The sequence below is a fragment of the Gymnoscopelus braueri genome, assembly GCF_963280865.1.
Source record: "Gymnoscopelus braueri genome assembly, chromosome: 22".
Classification (NCBI taxonomy): domain Eukaryota; kingdom Metazoa; phylum Chordata; class Actinopteri; order Myctophiformes; family Myctophidae; genus Gymnoscopelus; species Gymnoscopelus braueri.
Window position 1 is genome coordinate 5,137,937 of NC_137624.1, and position 22,554 is coordinate 5,160,490.

The window sequence follows — 22,554 nt, forward strand, 5'->3', positions numbered from 1 at the left end:
TGGAACTGGTCATTGTTTCTCCATTTCATGATCAGTATCATGGTCAGTAATATGTCAATATATCATGTTTATACTGACCATGATACTGACCCTGATATTGACATGATGCTGACATGAGGATACTGACCATGATACTGACCCTGATATTGACATGATGCTGACATGAGGATACTGACCATGATACTGACCATGATACTGAATCTGATTCTGATTTGATTTACCAGTGTTCTCCACTTCAGCTTTGTTAAAAAAAAGAGTTTCTTATGAAAATGACTGTCTGTATATGTTTTATTAATGCTTATAATGAAAAATATAGCTTTCTGCCGAATATATCACTGTTTCTCAATGTGTGGTCCAGTGACCACTAGGGGTCCAAATGGATCCTTACAGGTCCAACTCTGAGAGTGTACAAATGGAACCAAATGGACCTGTGATAAATGGATTCCATTTTGTACGCTCAGTGTCATGACAGCCACAACGTTAACCTCTTAAACCCTATAATGCTTAGTTGACTGGGGTCCCCCAGGGCTCCATACTCGGTAAACTAGTATTTCCCTCTTCAACAGTGGTTCTCAAACATTTTCATTTTAAGGGCCCCCAATGCATTTGGCTGCAGATCCTCCATCTGAAAAGATATTGTGCCAGGGACCCCCATGACAGAGGATTTGTGTTGTTAAACATGTATTATTTCAAATCTTTCAAAATCCTTCATTTCGTTGGAGACACCTGGAACCCCCTAGGACCCCTGCCGGTCCACGGACCCCACTTTGAGAACCACTCAAATCTTAGCTGAAAATAGCAGATCTACAAATGTTTACAAAATGATGTCAGAAACCAATAACCTTTGGAGCAACAACTCACAATCATCACATCGACACATCCTCTGCTATTTATGTTTAAAAACTCATGAGAATATTCCATTTCCATAAACAAGTTTCTACTTCTGACTCTGAAATGACTTCTATAATCTATGAAAGCACAGAGTTAGAGTAGATAACTGGTCATTTACAGATCAAACACTGCCTTCCAGTGGTGAATAAGAGAGACTGCAATTTGTTAAAATGTGTCAAACTTATTGAAAATAACTGTTCAACAACAGCTATTTAGAACAGTTTGTAGAACAGAATGACTAAATATAAGTGATTAATGTATGTTTTATAATAATCTGAATCTACAAAGTACGTAACTAGTAAAGTTTCCAAATTGATGTAGGTTAGTTATAGTTATAGTTATATTTCTGAATAGCCAGTGTATCAAATATGGTTAAAGTAGTTAAACTGATTGTGATGCTGTATTAACACATTTTGCTGGGGACCCCCTGGAACCCCACCAAGGACCCCACCATACAAAGGATGTCAGGTCAACAAATGAACCTAATAACATGCTATCTAATATATATTTCGGCTATTTGAAAATAGCCAATCTACAGTTGTGAGCTTGTAGATCTACGATTTTTTAGAATACATTTTGAAACATCATATAGATACTGTTACAAGTAGGCCTAAGTCCGGAAGTAAACATTTACTTGAGTAAAAGGGCAAAAATATTGGCATCAAAATATACTTGTATCAAAAGTAAAAGTGCTCATTATAAAGGTGTGTATTAAATGTATAAAGCCTTTTGAAAATATCAGATCTACAAGCTCACAACGCGTCACAGCTTGTAGATCTGCTATTTTCAAATGGACGAAATTTATACAGAGCTGAAGTGTATGTTCTGTAATAATAATCAAAATCTATAAAGTAAGTTTAAGTAACTACTAACTAAAGTTGTCAAATAATTGTATATTTGCCTCTGAGATGTAGTGGAGGAGTAGAAGTAAAAGTACTGAAAATTGGAAATCCTCCAGTAAAGTAAAAATGACTCAAAATTGTACTTGCACAAAAAGACTAGTTAATATGACGTGTTTTCAACTCTCGTCTCACTGAGCGGCGTGGGCGCACAACCAACGTCCATACAACGTCCATACAACGTCCATACGACGTCCAAAAGACGTCCAAGTCAGAACTCTATATAAACGTTGCAAAAAGACGTCCCAGGACGACGTCGCGGAAAGACGTCCATACAACGTTGATATAACATCGGAGTCAGACCTCAGCTGCGTTGTAACAAGACGTCGAAACGACGTCCACACCACGTCTTCTTGTAACCTCCATACAACGTTGATACGACGTCCGAGTCGGACCTCAGCTGCGTTCCATAGACTGTGGTTCTTCTAACAAAACGTCGAAACGACGTCCACACGATGTCCCTTTGTACCCTCCATACAACGTCGATATGACGTCCAAGTCAGACCTCACTTTAGCCTCGATCTCCAGGCTTTTATTTTTAGACCTCACTCAGCTGCATCTTGACTTGTTGATGGGATTTCTGACAATGAATTAAGAAATGGTAGAATAATAATGTATACAATTTGCATTGTGTTGCTTCCCTTCCCTTCCCCGCCCTCTAAATCAATAAAGCAAAGATAAATAATACATTAGCTGCTATATTATTAATTATGTTTTATTATTAATACAAATTAAAAAAATATATATATTTGTTGATACACCACTGCACACCAAACAAATGTATTTGTATTCATTGTTGTCACTTTAAAGTAAAGACAAAATATTATTCACATCTATTCATTTCCCCAGTTTATTAACGTCTAATCCTTACCCCTCAACCAGGTATTACTCTGGTATAATGAGTGGGTTGTATATTTTTTTCCAAATATAACCCTCGAGAATGAAATCAAGTCATTTTGAGGCAGAAATTGGTGGCAGGGTTTTTTTTTTATGGGTACATTGGCACCTTAAATACCGCCGGGTATTCCAACTGGTAAATTGCACTGGGTGGGCTATGATCTATGAACTATAATAACCCTCAGGAATTAAATAATACAATGGAAAAAAAAGTCATGGGTTATATCGGGCCTTTAAAGTTAATTCAATGGGTACATTCATTGAGTGGTCTGTAATCTTCACATTTTATGCATAATTAAAATGAAATGAAATCATTTTAAGACAGGAAATAGATTTTGTCACCAGTTAGAAGCTGTAACAAATGTTTGGCATTTTATATATAGATTTTGTCCACTTGAGGGCGACACAGACCATAGAATTAAAATAAAGGCAGAGTATGCCTATCTAAAAGAGAGAATGCACTCGATCGGTGAACAACTCCATAGAAATCCACTCTAGGTATAAATTATACATGTGGAGTAAATAAATTATAAATTATACCTAGAGTAAATACATGATAAATTATACCAGACACAGAGTTATAATATTATAACTCTATGGTTGTGATTTTGTGAAGCATTAATTTGATGTGTGACATGAGAGGTTCTGCTCTCTCATCAAAATACAAATATTTTAATGCTTATTTTATGCTCTGTTCTACCACGGTGTTGTGCGCCGAAAATAGCCGATCTGCAACCTCACAATGCGTCTTGCTAGTGGGGCAGTTAAGAAAAATAATTGTGCATTTAAAGAAGCATGAAACTTTCAGCATATCATCTACATACCCCAAGGTTTGATTTCAGATGTGGAAGCACTTTCTGACTGACCTCTGGTGACCTTGAGCGGTCATTGACCACAGAATTGCATTTTTGCCACTTTTTGCCCCATTGTTCTCCACTATAATAATACATTATGCTTGTTAAAATGACAGTTTTGTTCTAATAAATGAAAAATGAAACCGAATAGTCACTCCACAGAAATGGTGATGACATTGTTATGACATTAAAAACAATGGTTAATGACTATGGTGCTGACTTTGGTTAATGACTATGGTGCTGACTATGGTTAATGAATATGGTCAATCTGACTATGGTGCTGCTGACTATGATTAATGGCTATGGTGCTGACTATGATTAATGGCTATGGTGCTGCCTATCGTTAATGACTATGGTAAATGACTACGGTACTGACTATGGTGCTGACTATAGTTAATGGCTATGCTACTGACTATGGCGCTGACTATGATTAATGGCTATGGTGCTGACTATGATTAATGGCTATGGTGCTGACTATGATTAATGGCTATGGTGCTGACTAGTATTAATGACTATGGTGCTGACTATGGTTAATGACTATGGTAAATGACTAAGGTACTGACTATGGTGCTGACTATAGTTAGTGGCTATGCTACTGACTATGCTGACTATGATTAATGGCTATGGTGCTGACTATGATTAATGGCTATGGTGCTGACTATGATTAATGGCTATGGTGCTGACTATTATTAATGACTATGGTGCTGACTATGGTTAATGACTATGGTAAATGACTAAGGTACTAACTATGGTGCTGACTATAGTTGATGGCTATGCTACTGACTATGGTGCTGACTATGGTGCTGACTATGGTGCTGACTTTGGTGCTGACTATATTTAATGGCTATGGTGCTGACTATGGTTAATTATTTTCTTCAGGTCTTGTCAGGTTATAAAAAGTCATGATGCCAGGATTGGCGGACGGGCGGCCATCAATCCCATACAAAAAACAAACAAAAAACACATAACCACATATGGTTGACCGGAGTCCCTCAGGGCTCTATACTAGTGTATTTTCTGTTTTCTGTTGTTGTGGGGAAAGCTTTCGCTGAAAATAGCCGATCGACAAGCTCACAACGCGTCACACGCAACAACTCACAAGCTTGTTGATCTACTATTTTCTGCGAAAGCCCAGTTCCCCACAATAAGGATGCTGGAGTTTAAGTGGTTAAGTTGTATAATTCTGTTTTCGTATTTCTCATTTAGTTTTGCCAAAGAAACAAAATGAATGACATCATGTGTTTTATTTAATATAAATAAAAACATGAACAATGAGATACTAAAATGGTGCTTGAAATGACTCCTGATAAGATGCCAGAACAAAGTGACATTTGTAATTACTGACAATTTAAATAAACACTCAAACTGTACAATATACAACTTGAGTTGTGCATTAAATATATATTGACATATACAGCTTCACATTGAACCATTTCAATGAAGGGAAAACATTTAAGTAAAGCCACAATCACCAGAGAGAGAACTCAGATGACACAACTAATACTTCACTTGGTGGCAAATAATAAAATATAGACTTATAATTGCCACAATTTGGCTATTTCACATGACAACTTTCAAGTTTGACGTATATTAACCTCAGTTGACTCATGACTATTAACCACTTAAAGGATTAGTGAAATTATTGGCTCAGGAATGTGACAAAACAAAACAAATCTGTGAAAATATTGTTTTGGGTGAACTACTCCTTAATGCCCTATTTCAAAAATAGTGAAAATAGCAGATCTGCCAGCTTACAAGCGTGTGAGCTTGTGTGAGCTTGTGGGTCTGCTATTTTCACTATTTTGTGATAGTTCTGAACATTTCTGCAAAAAATACCATTTCTATACTTCAATACAGCATCGCATTAAGAAAATGTACTTTGTATAGTTTACTGAAGCACTACACTGTCTCTGCATTCTACAGTATGTGTGTGATCACCTTGCTTATTGTAAGTCTCTGGATAAGAGTAGGACAGTCACAATTATTACATAATCGCCTAATCACAAATATTTTTGAGATAATCACAATTATTTTGCATCGTCATAATAATGTTGAAACACTTTCATACATTTTCAAACATAAAAATAGCAGATCCACAACTCTCAACGCGCTGCAATGTGACATGTTGTTAGCTTGTAGATCGGCTTTTTCAACTATTAGCCAAACAGAAATCTAAGCTTTAGATAAGGTCGGTGTCCAGACTGGACCAGCTAACTCCATTTTTCTTTTTTTTTCTTTATTTTTTTTCATAAATCAACGCTATTGAACCCCCTCTACATCTGTGTAAATTTTTTTTTAATAATAACCTATGAAAAGTATTAAAAAGCGCCTCTGACGAAAATTTCTAAAATATATAGTACTGTTTTTGTGAGGAGAGCAATGTATTTGAAAAAAATATTGTAATATTTCAAAGTCCTGCTCATTATTGTAGTCCTATATAAGCAGTGTCATGAAGTATCAGGGCATTAATTACTCATGCAAGTCATGCAAATGTTGACCATTATTGTAATAGTAATATAGTTGTTAGCTGGCTGAGGAGTCTTAGTTAACAAGCTATAACAATAACTTATCAGACTGTTATTGCCCATCATTCAATAAGTTGTTCATCAGCTGTTTGTATTTTTTTTTTACTGTATGTCCCTGCTGGAGGAAATGTGTGGCTGTGCAATGGTCCAGGTGGTGTATGGGAAGGCATGTGGAATGGACTGGGCAAGCTCAGAGGATGAGGAGAGAGGAAGTGGTCCCAGGTATAATACTGAATAATGTGTTCATGATTGATGAGTTGTATTGACATTGACATCACAATGTATGAGTGTTGAGTGAATAGATGTACACACACACACACACACACACACACACACACACACACACACACACACACACACACACACACACACACACACACACACACACACACACACACACACACACACACACACACACACACTGTTTTTTGTTGTGTTTTTATATTCCCATGATGTGGCTGAGGAAGACACAGCTGGAGGAAGAAAGCGCAAGAAAGAAGGGAAGAATGATGGGAAAAGGAGAAGAATGATGGGACAGTCCTACATTAGCAAGAGGAAGGGAGAAGAGGTTAACAACGAGCCTCGGGTGATGGGACCGAGATGCCAGTCTGCTGCGTGTGTCAAGTCCTCCAAGCATCACTGCAGTGAACTTGATGAGGCAGACAGGGAGAAGATCTTTCAATGCTTTTGGGAGGACATAAACTGGGAAGAGAAGAGAATGTATGTGCAAGGTTTGATAGATGTCACCCCAGTAAAGAGGAGAAGGGTGTCTTCACAAAGGTCATCTGCTCGTGTTTTCTTTTTAAATGTTAATGGACAGAGAATGAGTGTGTGCAGGAGTTTGTTTCAAACATCTCCAAGAGCTCAAGGAGATCATGCCAAAAGACTTTCACAGCTTTTATGACAATCTAAAGCACTAAGAAACACCCACCACACACACACGCAACACACAACACACAACAGTGTGATAATAAAATGTTGATAGGTATATGATAGGTAAATTCAACTGTGGTTGTTATTGTTAGTGCAGTAGGCTACAGATTTGATAGGCTACAGATTCTATTTTTCATGAATGTATTTTGCATTTATATGCCATTTATTTATTGTTGGTGTGCCATGATTGCTTTTGTTAAATACATGATTGAGTATTGAGGCAGAATTGTTTGTTGCACTCAACTGTAGAAGAACAACAGTGGTAACAGTTAGATCCATGGTTGTTTACAATGCATGTTCAAGTAAAAGTTGTTTAAGTACAGTATTCAGCTTGATCTATACTTAGTATATGAGTATATGAGGATGGCGCTTAAATAGCGGATCTCCAAGCTCACAATGCGTTGTGATGTGTTGTGAGCTTTGAGATCCATTGCCAGCTGTTCTTATCAATGATGGACAAAACCTCCTAACTCCATTTGCGCTTGATTTGTGTTTGGACAAAACTCCTAACTCCACTTGAGCTGGATTTGGGTAAAGTGGTGATAATATAATGACACATGCAAGTATCTGATAATATATTAAGTCACAATACCAAGTTTGATGAGGCAGTATTGCTTTGTTTTAAAAAATATAAGGTTTTCTTCATTTTCTGAAAAATTGATATTTAGTTTTTCATTTCCTGAACAATTACCATTTTGGATTTAGCTGGTTCCGGCCGGACAGGAGAGATAAGTAAAGTTAAGTAAAATGTCATGATCGTGACAGCCCTATATGAGTGTCTGCTAAATTGATTGATTGAATACTTTATTAAGTTAGCAAAATGTACAGTGGTACACTTATACAATGATGTTAAAGGTTCTGTGACATTCATTTTCACATTTTTTGGGGGGTTTTATGACCTCAATTACACCCAAAAAATCTGAACTTTGAACATTCAGTGGATTTTCTGTGGTCTGGGGTTTTCTGAATAATTAGGCTGAAAAGTAATCTGAGCTTGGCCCTTGGGCAGTGAAGTCACAGGAGTGGAAGTTTTTGTTAAAACTTTTTATACACGTTTGAAGGACCATGACAAAGACTTTTAATGTGTGGTAAAACTGAATGTCATGAAACCTTTAAAACACAAAAAGCCCTAAGGGCTTTTTTCCATTGTGGTCCTGTGTATTCAATTCATCAAGACATTTAAAGACATGCAATAACATACAAGAAATCATCGACACTAATAGCAAGCAATAAACGTATATTATGTACAGGGAAAGAAATTTCATTTCTGGTGTCAAGCTTAGAAGACTTTTCTAGGACCAGTTACAAAGTGCAGATAGGTGCTCTTTTATGGCAGTTTTGAAGGAGGGTAAGGAGTCACACTTTTTGATGGTTGTTTGTAGGGCATTCCACATTTGGTGGCATAGCAGTAGAACAAATGTATTCCCCATGTTTGTGCCTAAATTGTAATTGTTTAATTGTATGTCCCTGATGATGAAGCGGTGTGGTTGAATACTTTGTCCACCGGTGGTTTTTCAGGTAGAAGACTGTGACAGTCGGCCCACCGTGTGACGATGGAGGAGGATTGTAGACCGCTGTTGAGCTCCATACGGACGGAAGAGAGCTTCCACCGCGGCTCCACAGACTCCCTGGACTCCAGAATCAAACGGTACGCTCATGATCACGGACATACAGTGATTCTCAACATCCCTAATTTCAAAAAGCACTTGGCCACGGACCCCCATTTCATACTTGAAAAATAACAAAAAACATTTAAATCTCTGGGACCCCAATCTAAACTTTCAAATCATCAGTGTTCATTTAACTTGTAAGTTACAGACATATAAGGGTCCATTTGGTTCCATTTGTCATGCTAAATGTAATGCCTCAACTCCTGCAATATAAGTGCTTGTCAGGGTGGGGGGTCCCCAGTTCAAATATGATTATGTTGGGGGGTCCCCAGTTCAAATATGATTATGTTGTGTTGGGGGGGGGGGGGGGGGGGTCACAGCCTGAAAAGGTTGAGAACCACTGGTCTAGGGGATTGAGGGACAGTAACATATCCAGTGAAAAACAGGAAGGCAGTTTTCATTATTTTTTTCCTCCCACCTCATAGCTGACTTGTAATGCATTCATATCCATGTAAACACCTTTTAAAATATTATGTTGGGTTAGGGCTATTGTTTCATCTTTCAATATGTCTCGTTTTCTATTATAAAATTCACTCATTAAATTTCCTATTATGAAGGCAATGGATAATGATGTTATCTAGCTATAATAGAATAATTAAGAATAATAAATAGAACACACTTCCAAAACAAGACCAGGAGACCTGGTTCTGCCAGACCCAGACTTCACATGACGTGTCAGCCCATGTATGGACGAAAGGGGGACAGACTTTTATGGCTGGGGCCTAAGGACAAAGTGACCAAAACCTGTTTTTTGCCCATGTATGGAGAAAACAGGTACAAAACATGCCCATGTATGGACGAAAGGGGGACAGACTTTTATGGCTGGGGCCTAAGGACAAAGTGACCATGCCCATGTATGGAGGAAACAGGTACAAAGCCTCATATAAGCCAGACCCCCTGGGTCCGTCAAAAAATGTATAAGCCACACTTCTCTGCCGGGTCATTTCGGACCCCAACACCACAAGTGTCACTTTTTTATAGAGACCAGAATTAATTAAAATGATGATAAATCATTTTGTTGCGTTAAAATGGCTATTTCTGAGGATATCATGAAGCCTCGTTCCAATAAAGAAATGTAAAGGGTACTTTTTACCTATTTAAACTTGAAAACGGGTCTGAATAATTAGGCTGAAAAGTAATCTGAGCTTGGCCCTTCGGCAGTGAGGTCACAGCCGATTAATCCCGCCCACTCTCCTCCTCGCCCCTCCCCTCCCCTATCCTTTCCTTTGGGGGGGGGGGCGGAGCAGAGGCGATGATTGACAGGCAAAATCCCTCACCAGCAACACCCGCAGGCAAAGATTAATTTTTTCATTGCAGTTGAAAAGGCTTTAGAAATGTGAGAGAAAAACACCTGCCATGGATCAATGGAGTGGAATTTTTTGTTAAAACTTTCTATACACGTTTGAAGGACCGTGACAAAGACTTTTAATGTGTGATAAAACTGAACGTCATGATACCTTTTATTAGTTAGTGTTAGTGTAATAAGAGAGAGCTCATCATCATGATAACTGTGTCTGTGTCTCAGGCCGTTCTACGTGGAGCCACGCAACATCGTAGAAGACGCTCCGCAGGAGAGAGTGTCTGCTGAGGCTGCAATCCTCAGCAGCAGAGTACACTACTTCAGTAGACTGACTGGAAGCTCTGATAGACTGCTGGTATTGTAATGCACACGCACACGCACACGCGCACGCACACGCACACACACACACACACACACACACACACACACACACACACACACACACACACACACACACACATGTTCAAGTAGACTATCTGGATGTCAGACCAGATGGTTTCTCAAATGGAGGTAGCCTATATCCACCCCTAGGGGTATGCAGGGGTACTACAGGAGGTACATGAGAGAAATTGGAAAATGGAATAGAATATTTTACTGTTATGATTAAATGATAAAACATTGACACACTGTTATTGAATAGAAAACAATAATTATTGCATTTGTTCTTATATATATATGTATATATATATAGGCCTATTGTGTCAAATCACTGCCACAAGCATTTAGGGCTGCAACTATCAAAAATGTTATTAGCGATTATACTATCGATTACTTTTTCAATTACTCATCATTATCTTAAACCCCCCACAGAGCCCCCCGGACCATGTGATCCCACGGCCGGAGGAGATCTACATCTACAGTGCTCTAGGGACCACCTTCACGGTTACCGGGGGAGACCGTGCCTCTAGAAACCCCAGTATTGTCACCATGTAAGTAGAGCCAATAGCCAAGTATAGCCAAGTTCAAATATTCACATTTTGTGCCTCCTCCATCCTCCAGCCGTCACCCAAATTTTAAAGGGAAATGTCACCAATTTTGAAATGTTTTAATGAAGTTGAGGGCATATTAACCATGATTGGGTTTTGTGTTTTTTGTGTTTTGACATGAAAAGCAAAACAAAATGACACATCATAAGTAATCGCAGTCGCTTAAAAATGACGCTGACAGAGGGAGGAGCGTCCCCATTCTTTAAAAGCCAACCTGATCGATTCCCCTGTCCTCTGTCCTCTGTGGATGCGGGGCTAAGGCACGAGGAAACAACGCGAGTACCTCAAACGGACCCGCCCTGTTTCCGGTTTCTAATGATGTCATTTCCTCCTACCTGTCAGATTCGCTATCTGGAACACGATGATGGGGACTTCCATCCTCAGTATACCCTGGGGAATAAAACAGGTGATTATTCTGTTTGCACATACTTGAGTTCTGTTTGTACAGCTCCTAATTCTAATTCTAAATAACCTCTTAAAACTTGGAAACCCTTGGAAACACAGCATTAAGAGCTTTTTCCTCATAGGGATGTTTTTGTTTACCTCATCAATTGTTACATTTGAACAACAATCAACTGTCAGGTGGAAACAATTTGTACGGCCCAAACTGTTACTTTTCAGGACATGGAAAAAAAGAAAAACGTGTTCCAATTGACGGAAGCTCTTGTTGATGCTTTTCATTGTTTCAATATTTATAAAATCCACAGACACACTTAACCACTTTTAACCTGGTGTCCATTTTGGGCACATCATTATAGGTGCGAAAATAGCAGATCTACAAGCTCACAATGTGTCATTTTGCGGTGTGTTGTGAGCATGTAGATTGTAGATTTTTGCTGCTGTTGCACGACATTGTCATGTGATGACGTATAGAATAGGACATTTGTTGATGCTGTGTGTGTGACTGTGTGTTTATTGTCGTCAGGCTGGCTTCACGTTGGGGATCATCATCCTCATCACCATGGGCTTGTTGATGCTCTACTGCTGTTTACGTGTGTTGAAGTCACCTAAGTCCATACGTAAGTACACCAGGGTTCATTTTGTCGACTAAAACCATGACAAAAAAAATTTATTTCACTGACGAAAACTAAATGAAAGCTAGACTAAGCTATGATGACTAAAACTATGACTAAATATTGACAATTTTTCAACAATTAAAAACTAGACTAAAATGTTAGGGAGGTACTAGTGGAGAAGAGATCCAGTAGAACTAAGACAAGTCATTTTATGCTTGTTTCTTTATGCTTGGTTCTCCAGATCTGCAAGTTCACAACACGTCGCAGTGAACTTGTAGATCGGCACGCAGCTAATTATGAAACAGGCTGTCATCGTGGGGGCGGGGTCCCTGGAACAATATATTTAGATTCTACAAATGTCTCAAACAGTTTTTTTTGATAAAAGGTATGTTGCTTTATCAGTGGTGCTCAAACTTTTTCATGTCAAGGACCCCCAAAAGTATGTTTTTTGCCACCGAACCCCATCAAAATATTTTGTTCCAGGGACCCCCAGAAGCAAAGATTTGAGTTAAAAATGTTGTTTAAAAAAATCTATGTATTAAAAGATTTTAAAATCTGCTATTTTCAAAAATAGCAGATCTACAAGCTCGTAGCTGTAAAATGACACAGATGCATTCCTGCATTGAATGGGTTAAACTTATCTCTATACCACCGCGCTCTGACCACTCTGGTGCGTTGTCCAAATAAACTGTTAATCAAATCCAAACGAGGAGGGTCGCACTCCAAATTAAAAGTCAATTCATTCGTTTTACTTTTCCATATGAAGGCTGGTTAGCCGAAACGTCAAAATAAAACAATCTATGATATCTTGACATATCTCTCTCTCTCTCCTCAGCGTATATTTCTACATCAGACTGGGAGTTTCCAGATGTGTGTAAGTACTACTTTGGCAAGTTTGGCCAGTGGTCCAGCCTGTTGTTCTCCCTGGTGTCTCTGATGGGCGCCATGGTTGTCTACTGGGTCCTGATGTCCAACTTCCTCTACAACACTGGAAAATTCATCCATAGTAAGTAACCACCGGCAGCAGTCGCATTCAAGTTGTGAGTTGAATATACTTAATGAATAATAATTCAGCACTAATACAATGCAATCGGGGAAGCAGTGGTTCTGGAGGTTGAGCGGCCGCTTGGGAATTGGAAGGTTTCCCAGTTCGATCCTGGATTACTGTCGAAGTGCCCATGAGCAAGAAACTGAACCCCGAACTGCTCCCGATGAGCAGGTTGGTTGGCCTTGCATGGTCTCCTCTGCCATGACTGTTGTGTGAATGTAATGCACATTGTAAAGTGCTTTGGATAAAGACGCTATATAAATGCACTATTCAGCATTTAATTTAACCCATTCAATCTGGGAACGCATCTCTGTCATTTTAGATGTCTGTGGCTATTATATAGCAGATATACAAGCTCAGATGTACAAGCACTCAGCTTGTAGATGTGCTATTTTTGAAAAATCGTGAAAATGTGTGCAAATCTTTGAATATATATATTTTTAAAGCAAACATTTGTAAAATATTTTGTTCCAGGGACCTCCAGAAGCAAAGAGTTGAGTTAAAAATGTTGTTTAAAAAAAAGTATGTATTCAAAGATTTGCACAAATAGCAGATCTGCAATTTATGAATAGCCAAAGTATAAAACAATGTTTATAGCTCAAATCTAAAATTACACAGATGCGTTCCCGGATTGAATGGGTTAAGGCTTTAACCTTTTGACAAATTACGTTTGGTTTTAACCTAACAATATAAATGTAATTATCTTTTAATCTATTTTCGTATTTGAATGAAATTTCAACCAAAAAATCTCACAGGCATTCTAAGTGTAAACGCATTAGCTTGTCTCTTCCATGTCTCCTGTAGAGTTCAGACTGTTGTTCCCTCAGCTGAGTGGGGTGTTGACGCTGGCCTTCTTCATCCACAACTGTGTCATTACGCTCATGAAGAGCAACAAACACCAGGATAACAACGTGAGTAGGGCTGCAACGATCCTTTGCTTTTCAGATTAATCAAAAGATTATTATCTTCATATAATGGGGTCCTCGCTCACGGGTCTGTTCACTCTGTGTCTCATCGGTGGGCTATCACAGTTCAGAAACCTGCCGACCAATGACGTCATCGATGGGGATCCAATAGAAACGACAGCCTTTCTTCTTCCTGGAAAGTTGGCTTGTCAAAACAAAAGTCATTGTAAATAAATACATCTACCGATGCACAAACTTGGACACATCATCAGTGTTGTTTCCTGGAGTCACTGGGTGTTTCGGGTCTCGCAACAGACACCCTCCTCCAGGCGACCCGACCGAGGCTGACCAGACCCCGGTCTGTGTCCAAGTGGCATGCTACAGCCCCCACTGTCTCTTGAGGGGAGTAAGAGACAGTGCTAATGAGGGGGTTAGGGTTTAGGTTGGCAGGTGAGATGTTAACAGCAAGTTTTGGCGACACTAGGAGGCTCTAGGCACTGTGGGTTGACTCCGGGCCTGGCTCCTCCTTTGTCTGACTAGAAGTGGGCATTCTTCTGTGCGTTGCGTCGGCATCATTGCTGCTAGGCATTAATAACATAGATAAAAATCGAAATGACCAAACCTGCCTACCGATGATGCCACCGGTAGGCAGGTCTCTAAACTGTCCACAGACCTCCTCTGAGACCAATTATATGAAGATTAGCTTCGGAAACCCATACCCATTTTTTTTTTGTTTCAAAAGAAAAAAAGCCTGGGCGAACCATGCAGGAACACTGGTCTTAGGACCTTGTTATCTCCTAACCAATCAGAGTGCAGAGGGGCGTCGCTCTAAATTTGGTGACGTCAGCGTGCTCCGTGCACAGGCCGGGGGGGGAGGGGGAGGGGAGGCGGGGACATAGATTGGTGAAGCAATAGGAAGCGCCGGAGGAATCCGCCGGCTGGGTTTGGATCCGCCCTTCAAGACCATCGATTGGGCTCGTTCTTTCAGTCTATATGAAGATAGGTTGAAAATGGGTGAAAACCCATTTAGACCTGTTACACCTATACGTTGTTATAACCTTTCAATCCGGGAACGCCTCTGTGTCATTTTAGTAGATACATTTTGAATAAAATAATTAAGCTTTTCAAAAAACTTTAGAATGTGTTTTTAGAACCGGCATCAGGTCTAAATGGGTTAACTGTTTGCAAGCCTAAACACGAGTATTGGATTGATGGATGGCTGGCTTTCATTGAAGGTGTTTCAGGGAAACGGTGGCCGACAGCTTTTAGCTTTAGCCCTTGGACTCTAGAACCACCTTCATATCAGTGAAGAAAAAGCCATATTGTATTTTGTATCACATGTCAAAGCCCATTTTTGTAGACAAGCTTTGACTTAATAGACTCTAATAATTGTCCGTCTGCGTGTCTTTGGGTTAAAGCTACAATATGGGACTTATTCTAACAAATTACACTTTATTTGAATGAATCCAGTTGTATTTTAACCAAAGTGTATGAAAGAATATGTTGAAGGTGGTGGCGTAGGTGATATTTCTTGTTGAAATGTGTGAAATAGCTCCATTTTGTGATAGTAATGATTGCTATAGAGTCTTTATTCATGAACAGAAGTCTCCCTGTATTTCCAGCTCTTTAGTGAACAGTAGGGGTGTGCCGATATATCGTTCCGCGATATATCACAATACGTTTTCGTGCAAAAACAGAAGTATTTGTTTGTTTTTCAAAAAATATATATTTTTTGCAATAATAATAATGCAAAAAAGTATTTGTTTGCATTTGCTTTTTTCCCCCATATATTTTCATAATAAAAAAGTGCCATATATCGTATCATATCGATATCGTGAGCCCAATATCGTGTATCGTATTGTGAAATCGGCACACCCCTAGTGAACAGAAAATACATTTCAATTTCATCCAATGAGGAGAGAGAACTCATGCAGGATACAGTATAAACAAGTGAAATTGGAAGTGATTAACCCTCTAGCTGCTAGAGGGTTAATCACTTCCAATTTCACTTGTTTATACTATAAAGGATAGTCATGTTGTATTTTAAAGCAAAATGCCAGATGCTAGAGTCTAGCATCTGGCATTTTGCTTTAAAATACAACATGACTATCCTTTTTCTGCACCACAAAAAAATGAACACTGTAAGATTGAAGGGTGATAAATGGGTGTGTGTGTACATTGTGGTAAATGAATGCATATGTTGTGTTTTCCAGGTACGGGACCTGTCTATAGCATACATCCTGGTAGGACTGACCTACCTGTATGTGGGAGTGTTGATCTTTGGTATTTTCCCTTCTCCTCCTCTGGCTAAAAGCTGTATTGAACCAGTAAGTATGGCTGTCATGATTACACATTTAAGTTGACGATTAATTGTCTCAAATGATTGCGATTAACGATTTCATTGTGTGTTTGGCCATTGAACATTGGAACGTATAAAGCCTTTTAGGCTTCGTAATCAAAAATTGCACACAGCAGATATGACAAATAACTGAAATATACAAATACATTATTTATTCATTTTTATTCATGTAAAAATAGCAGACATTTTTTTATATCTGAAAATGTGTGAAAATCTTTCAACATGGACACGATTATGACGATTGCAAATAATTGCGATTAGACGATTATGTAATAATTGTGACAGGCCTACCAGTAAGATGTTCTTATACTTCATATGTTGTGAAAACACACGTCCCTGCTTCTGGTGACTGATATTGTCCTTCTAATGAACGTTAGACTCATTGAAAACAGGTCTTTTTTTTACTAAGAAGAGAGAGTTTAAGTGGTATATTATTGACTTTGTGTTGTTGTGTTTTTGCTGCAGAACTTCTTGGATAACTTCCCCAGCAGTGACATCATGGTGTTCGTGGCTCGCACCTGTCTGTTGTTCCAGATGACCACAGTCTATCCACTGTTGGGTTACCTGGTCAGAGTGCAGGTTATGAGCCAGATCTTTGGAAAACACTATCCCAGGTAGGGCACTGTTTGGCATTGAACATTGCAAAATGATGAATAAAAACATTTCTGTTAATGAAAATAGGATTCAAAATATTACTTAAAAGTACAAGTAATGATTATCTGCAGAGATTATATTTTCGCTCCCGTGAGTCGGTCCGTCCATCTGTCTGTCTGTCCTCCTCTGGTTCTGAACGTTGTGATTGTTATTGGTTTACCAGTGGTTCCCAAACTTTTTAGCACTCGACCCGAAAGAGAAATTTGAAGTGTCTCCAGTACCCAAACTAGTGAAAATAGCTGATCTACAAGTACAAAACCTGCCGCGATGTGCCGCGTTGTGAGCTTGTAGATCTGCTTTATTCACTCCTTCTTTTTTCTATTTTATGGAATTTGCAAAAATCTATGAATTTGTTTTTAATTTATGAAACGTGAATTATTTTTGTTAAAAATAAAAAAAACAAAATGCAGGAAAACTAAAAATAAAGGGATATTTGCTCGCGACCCATAAAAATTGGTCTGTGACCCAAACATGGGTCCCCGACCCACTGTTTGGGAGACAGTGGTTTATGTTGTCATTAATGAGTATCTTTTCTCTCAGTTTCCTTCATGTTCTGGCTCTGAACATTGTGATTGTTGGCGCTGGGGTCCTCATGGCCATGTTCTACCCCAACATTGGATCCATCATAAGGTATGAACATTCTAACATTATTATTCAATCTGTAATCACCTCTGTCTGGTTAACGTAAGCCTAAGAGGGGATTCACGTTTTGTTCTATGGCATAGAGCAGTGGTTCTCAAACATTTTCATGTCAAGGAGCCTCCAAAATTGATAGTTTTTGGCCGCAGACCAACATCTGAAATAATTAGAGACGATGTGTCAAGATTTTCAGAAAGTAGGCAATCTTCAAGCTTCACAAGTTTCACAAATCACAGACTGAGACTTGGTCTAAGCAAACTTTTCAGTAGTGAGATGTATTTATGTCCTTACTTTTATCTCTGAAGTCTGAAGAAACCTGTCGTAACTTGAGCCCGTTTAAAAGACGGAAGCAGAAATGTTTCTCTTTGGTGGGAATAATTCACAAGCTTTAGAGTCCGAGGGAGTCGTTTTCAAACAATGTTTTATTGTCAGAAATGGCGAACAGATACACGATTCCAAATGTTGTATTGCGCCATGAACTAAGCAAGGCTATTGCATATATACTGTTCTCACATGTTACTGTATCCGGGGTTGACCCAAAACCCGCCTCTTAGTGACATGATTCTCGGCCAATCACAGAGACCCTGTCTCTCTGTAGCAGCGGTTGCGTGTTGAATTAGTATGCAAATGCAACTGTATTTAATCCTTAGCATGTATCATGATTAGTACATTTGTCCCTTCATTTCATTAATTAAACATAGCTTCAATCAATTATCTACATTCAATATATTACACACATTAAAATAAGACCAAAGGTTATTTCATTAAATCATTGCGAACCAAAGTTACACTCATAAAGTCTTATTAAAAATATAAGCTCACTTCAGAGTTTTCCCGTGTGCCGGCATGTAATTACTATGAGAAGAACTTAAAGAGAGTTAGGTGGTTACTATTTAGTATGTGAACTTCATTGATTATTTAATCTGTGAATCTTTAATCCAGTTTTATTAAGAAGTATGAGTAGAAAATCCTTAGCACAATGTATCCTGTGTGTATTCAACAAGTTCTAAGTTTCATATCAGAATATCATTATGTTTTCACATTAGATTCAATTATTAGTACTGTATAACTCTAGCAATTAGCTAGAGGTTTAAAATACTTCAAACAGGTGATCTTCACGTCAAATGGTTCAGCAGCTGTCTATTGACTCTGTAAATCAGACAAAAGACTTTATCTGTCTTGCATTCCAGAGCCGATAATTGCCGTCAGTGGCCCCTGCTTCAAAGAGGTTTCCCACTGGGACATCTGTTCACACAAAAGGCTATTTCCATATATTTAAATTGATTCTATCTGTCTTTTATTGTCTTACCATAGAAAGTGTAAACAGAGTGTCACACCTAGTCATTGATGTAGCAGGCGTGTGATTTTCTTTAGTATTTTCCCGGCCTGCAATTTATTTTAGTAAACCAATGTACTTAAATCATAATTTCATATTTCTTGTAGCCTTCAGTCATCAGATACCACAAACCTTTCCAATTGAAATTTTAGGCTGAAGCTATTATTTATGCATCCTATAAATCAATTGTGCCACAAAATGAATGCATTCATATTGGATGTATTTATGATTGATCCAAAGAATAAATAATTATTTGCCTGCATGGAAAATTTCAGACACACAAAAACTCATGAAAATATTTGATCTATGAGGGAAAATAAACATCTCAAAGTAATCTTTCTTCTTTAAAAGGAAAAATAAAATGAGACTGTGTTCCTCTGCAGGTACTCTGGTGCAACGTGCGGCCTGGCGTTGGTGTTCATCTTCCCCGCTCTGATCCACATGATCGCTCTGAAGCGGCAGAAGAGACTCCGCTGGCCGTCTGTGCTCTTCCACAGCTTCCTCATCCTGCTGGGCATCGCCAACCTTCTGGGACAGTTCTTTGTGTAGAGGCTGAACCCAACTGGGTCCCAAATGGGTTCCAGATGGGTCTGGGTCTGGGTCCCGGATGGCTCAGTATGTAGTGGCAGCCATTTTTGTGACGGTGATTCCAAACCTTGATGAAAAACTCTGTTCAGTATTTAGTTGCTGTCATGTAGAAAGCTCCTATCAACATATTTTAACGTTTTATGTTTTTTCGTAAATGAATACCCTATTTTGTCATACTACCGTGTCACACAAAAGTAGCAAAAATGGCAGGTGTACACGCTCAAAACGCGTCGCGAGGCGACAGGTTTTGAGCTTGTAGGTCTGCTATTTTTGCATTTGAATCCTTAAAAGTAACAGTTTTGGACATTTGAGGTTTCCACCCGACAGCAACGATATCCAAGTCCACTGCAAAATTACCCACAACGCACCTCAGAATGTAGCGAACGAACCAACAACCCGGGTCAGCGCAAATGTCCCATAATGCAAAGCGACAGTGTTTGACGGTTCAAAAGAAACGAGCGTGACGGCGGTGAGGAAGACGATGTGCCTTCCTCATCTGTAAAAATGTGTTCATTTTATTTTTTTATAGCATTTTATCAAGGCTACATTTTATGGCTAATTGCCCTTTTTCTTGGCTATTTGTAGCTTGAATGACTGAAGTCATTTGTGTGGCATTTATGCTAATGTTGGCTATCACTGAACGTGTTTACTTTACCCACAGATGAACGGGTTTTTTTGTTTTTTTTATTTAGATTCTAAACTTTTCTCAACAGTCAAGTTAAAAGGGACCGTGGGATTGTGGGATATGCCACGTGTTCCGCCCAAGTTTTGACGGTTCTTTACGCACACCGTGAAATCGTTTGTAGTGAAAGTAGTGTAGTGGGCTATGTAGATTTTTACTATGTAGCGAACCAATGAGAGATTTAGATGTTTACTTAGGGAAAGCAGGCCCGTGCACAAATAGCGCCCACTGGGGCCCAAAAAGTGACCTTTTTTGCCGGTGCTTATTGTATTTTTCTTTTTTCTTTATTTTTTTATTGAAATACTATCAAGAATTATGAGGGAAATGTTGTAGTGTCCATTCATAAATACAACATACAGTATTGATTTAAGAAGTACTCCACTCTCCCACCACAACCCTCCAAATGGTCTTAATTGTCTCAGTCAATCAATCAATCAGTCAGTCAGTTAATCAATCAACTTTGCATCTTACGAAATTTCGAAATTAATCTGGTCATGAAAAACATTATTATTGTATGTATTATCGTTTGGGCATGTCAGTCACAGGACAGTGAGTTGGTTTTCTTTTTCTGTTAAAATGAAAGCTTCAGTCGGTAAATAAATCCATTTGATTGGGAAATATAAGACCTTAAAAAGCTGAATAAACTACTGCTAGAAGATGCAAATACACCTGTCAATGAAAGGCAAACTACATCTTTCTCACCTCCTTGACTCTGGATCAGCTTTGTAGCCACACATATACAGTAGATGTAACAACTATAAGCAAGGAGTGTGTTTAAGTTACATAAGACCAAGTATATATAGACCTTAAACCCCCAAAATGATTAATGGTTGTCAGTGAAATGAAATGAGCTGCTGTACCTACGTATTTGATAAAATACTCATTGAACAGTATTTTTTTTGTGACAGGTTTGTCCAAAATCTAAACCACATGAACCCTAGCATACCCATTCTGGGGGGGGGGGGGGACATTTGGCGGAAATAGCTGATCAACAAATAGCCGATCAACAAGCTCACTGTGAGCTTTTTGATTGGCTACGGTATTTAATGTATAGGGAAACAGGAGGGGTCCTAATGTTAAGCCCTGGGGCACTCCGGTCAACTTTAAGCGAGGTGATTTTCCATACATACTAGCTACTCTGAAGTAGCATCAACAGCATCTTTAGGAAAACAGTGCAAGCTGAGAATGGAGGGAAAAAACTAAATGATTATGAATCAAATTTTTTATTACGTAACTGTGGAAATGTCGAAATGATGTTGAACTTACTATCCATCACTAGAGATTGGACAGGAAGTCCATGCTGTTGTTAGAGTCTGAAGTCTTGATTGCTTAGCATTGAACTCTGAAAATGCAATGTAAGAATTGATAAATGGAAGATTTAGTGTTGAAATACAATGAATATTAGGCTACAAGGGAAACCTATGCAAATGAGGCCGTTATTATCATGCTATTATTGAGCTGTGATGCAAAACAGTTGTAATGAATTACAGTAGGCTGTTTGTATGTGTTGATGTGTGTATGTCACCCTGTCTGCAAAATGTGTCTACGCAGGGGGTGACAAAAACGAGGCTGAACCATAATGTACCCATGCACATACTGTAGGGAAAAGAGATTCTCAATCTCATTATGAATTCCTAGTAAAATAAGATATATATATATATATTGGTTATGAATTGTAAATTCAGACACATTAGGTCACACATGGATCATTCTATTATGTTAGGTGTTCTGATTCACAAAAATAAATGATCATATCGTCAATCACAAAGTCAATTATTTCATTGAATAAGAGCAAAACAATGGGAGATGACATTGGGTTGTTATAGCAACCATCTGTTGGACGAGGTTAAATTACATGAGTTGGCCTCTTAAAATGTGACCCCAAAAAAGACCCCACTTTGAAAACCACTCAAATCTTTGCTGAAAATAGCAGATCTACAAATGTTTACAAAATGATGCCAGAAACCAATAACCTTTGAAGCAACAACTCACAATCGACACATCCTCTGCTATTTATGTTTAAAAACTCATGAGAATATTCCATTTCCATAAACAAGTTTCCACTTCTGACTCTGAAATGACTTCTATAATCTATGAAAGCACAGAGTTAGAGTAGATAACTGGTCATTTACAGATCAAACACTGCCTTCCAGTGGTGAATAAGAGAGACTGCAATTTGTTAAAATGTGTCAAACTTATTGAAAATAACTGTTCAACAACAGCTATTTAGAACAGTTTGTAGAACAGAATGACTAAATATAAAATGGGGCTTAAGTGATTAATGTATGTTTTATAATAATCTGAATCTACAAAGTACGTAACTAGTAAAGTTTCCAAATTGATGTAGGCCTAGTTATATTTCTGAATAGCCA

The 22,554-nt window shown here is 38.6% G+C and overlaps 2 protein-coding genes across 2 annotated transcripts in view; both read left to right on the plus strand.

Annotated features, from left to right (window-relative positions):
• Positions 1-8,534: 8,534 nt before the first annotated feature.
• The window catches only part of LOC308078321 (neutral amino acid transporter 9-like), a 49,242-nt gene continuing 35,222 nt past the window's right edge, over positions 8,535-22,554 (plus strand). The window contains exons 1-3 of the mRNA XM_080419439.1: positions 8,535-8,647; positions 10,195-10,324; positions 10,780-10,898. Coding sequence (XP_080275565.1) covers positions 8,553-8,647; positions 10,195-10,324; positions 10,780-10,898 — 344 coding nt within the window. The 5' untranslated portion in view covers positions 8,535-8,552. The remainder of the gene's footprint in view (positions 8,648-10,194; positions 10,325-10,779; positions 10,899-22,554) is intronic.
• On the plus strand, positions 13,056-20,231 carry LOC308078191 (neutral amino acid transporter 9-like; the record flags this gene model as incomplete). The annotated part of the gene is made up of 6 exons (XM_080419314.1): positions 13,056-13,190; positions 13,799-13,930; positions 16,138-16,251; positions 16,749-16,897; positions 17,478-17,567; positions 19,296-20,231. 6 exons carry the CDS (start codon positions 13,056-13,058, stop codon positions 19,459-19,461), a joined length of 786 nt encoding a protein of 261 aa, XP_080275440.1. The 3' UTR covers positions 19,462-20,231.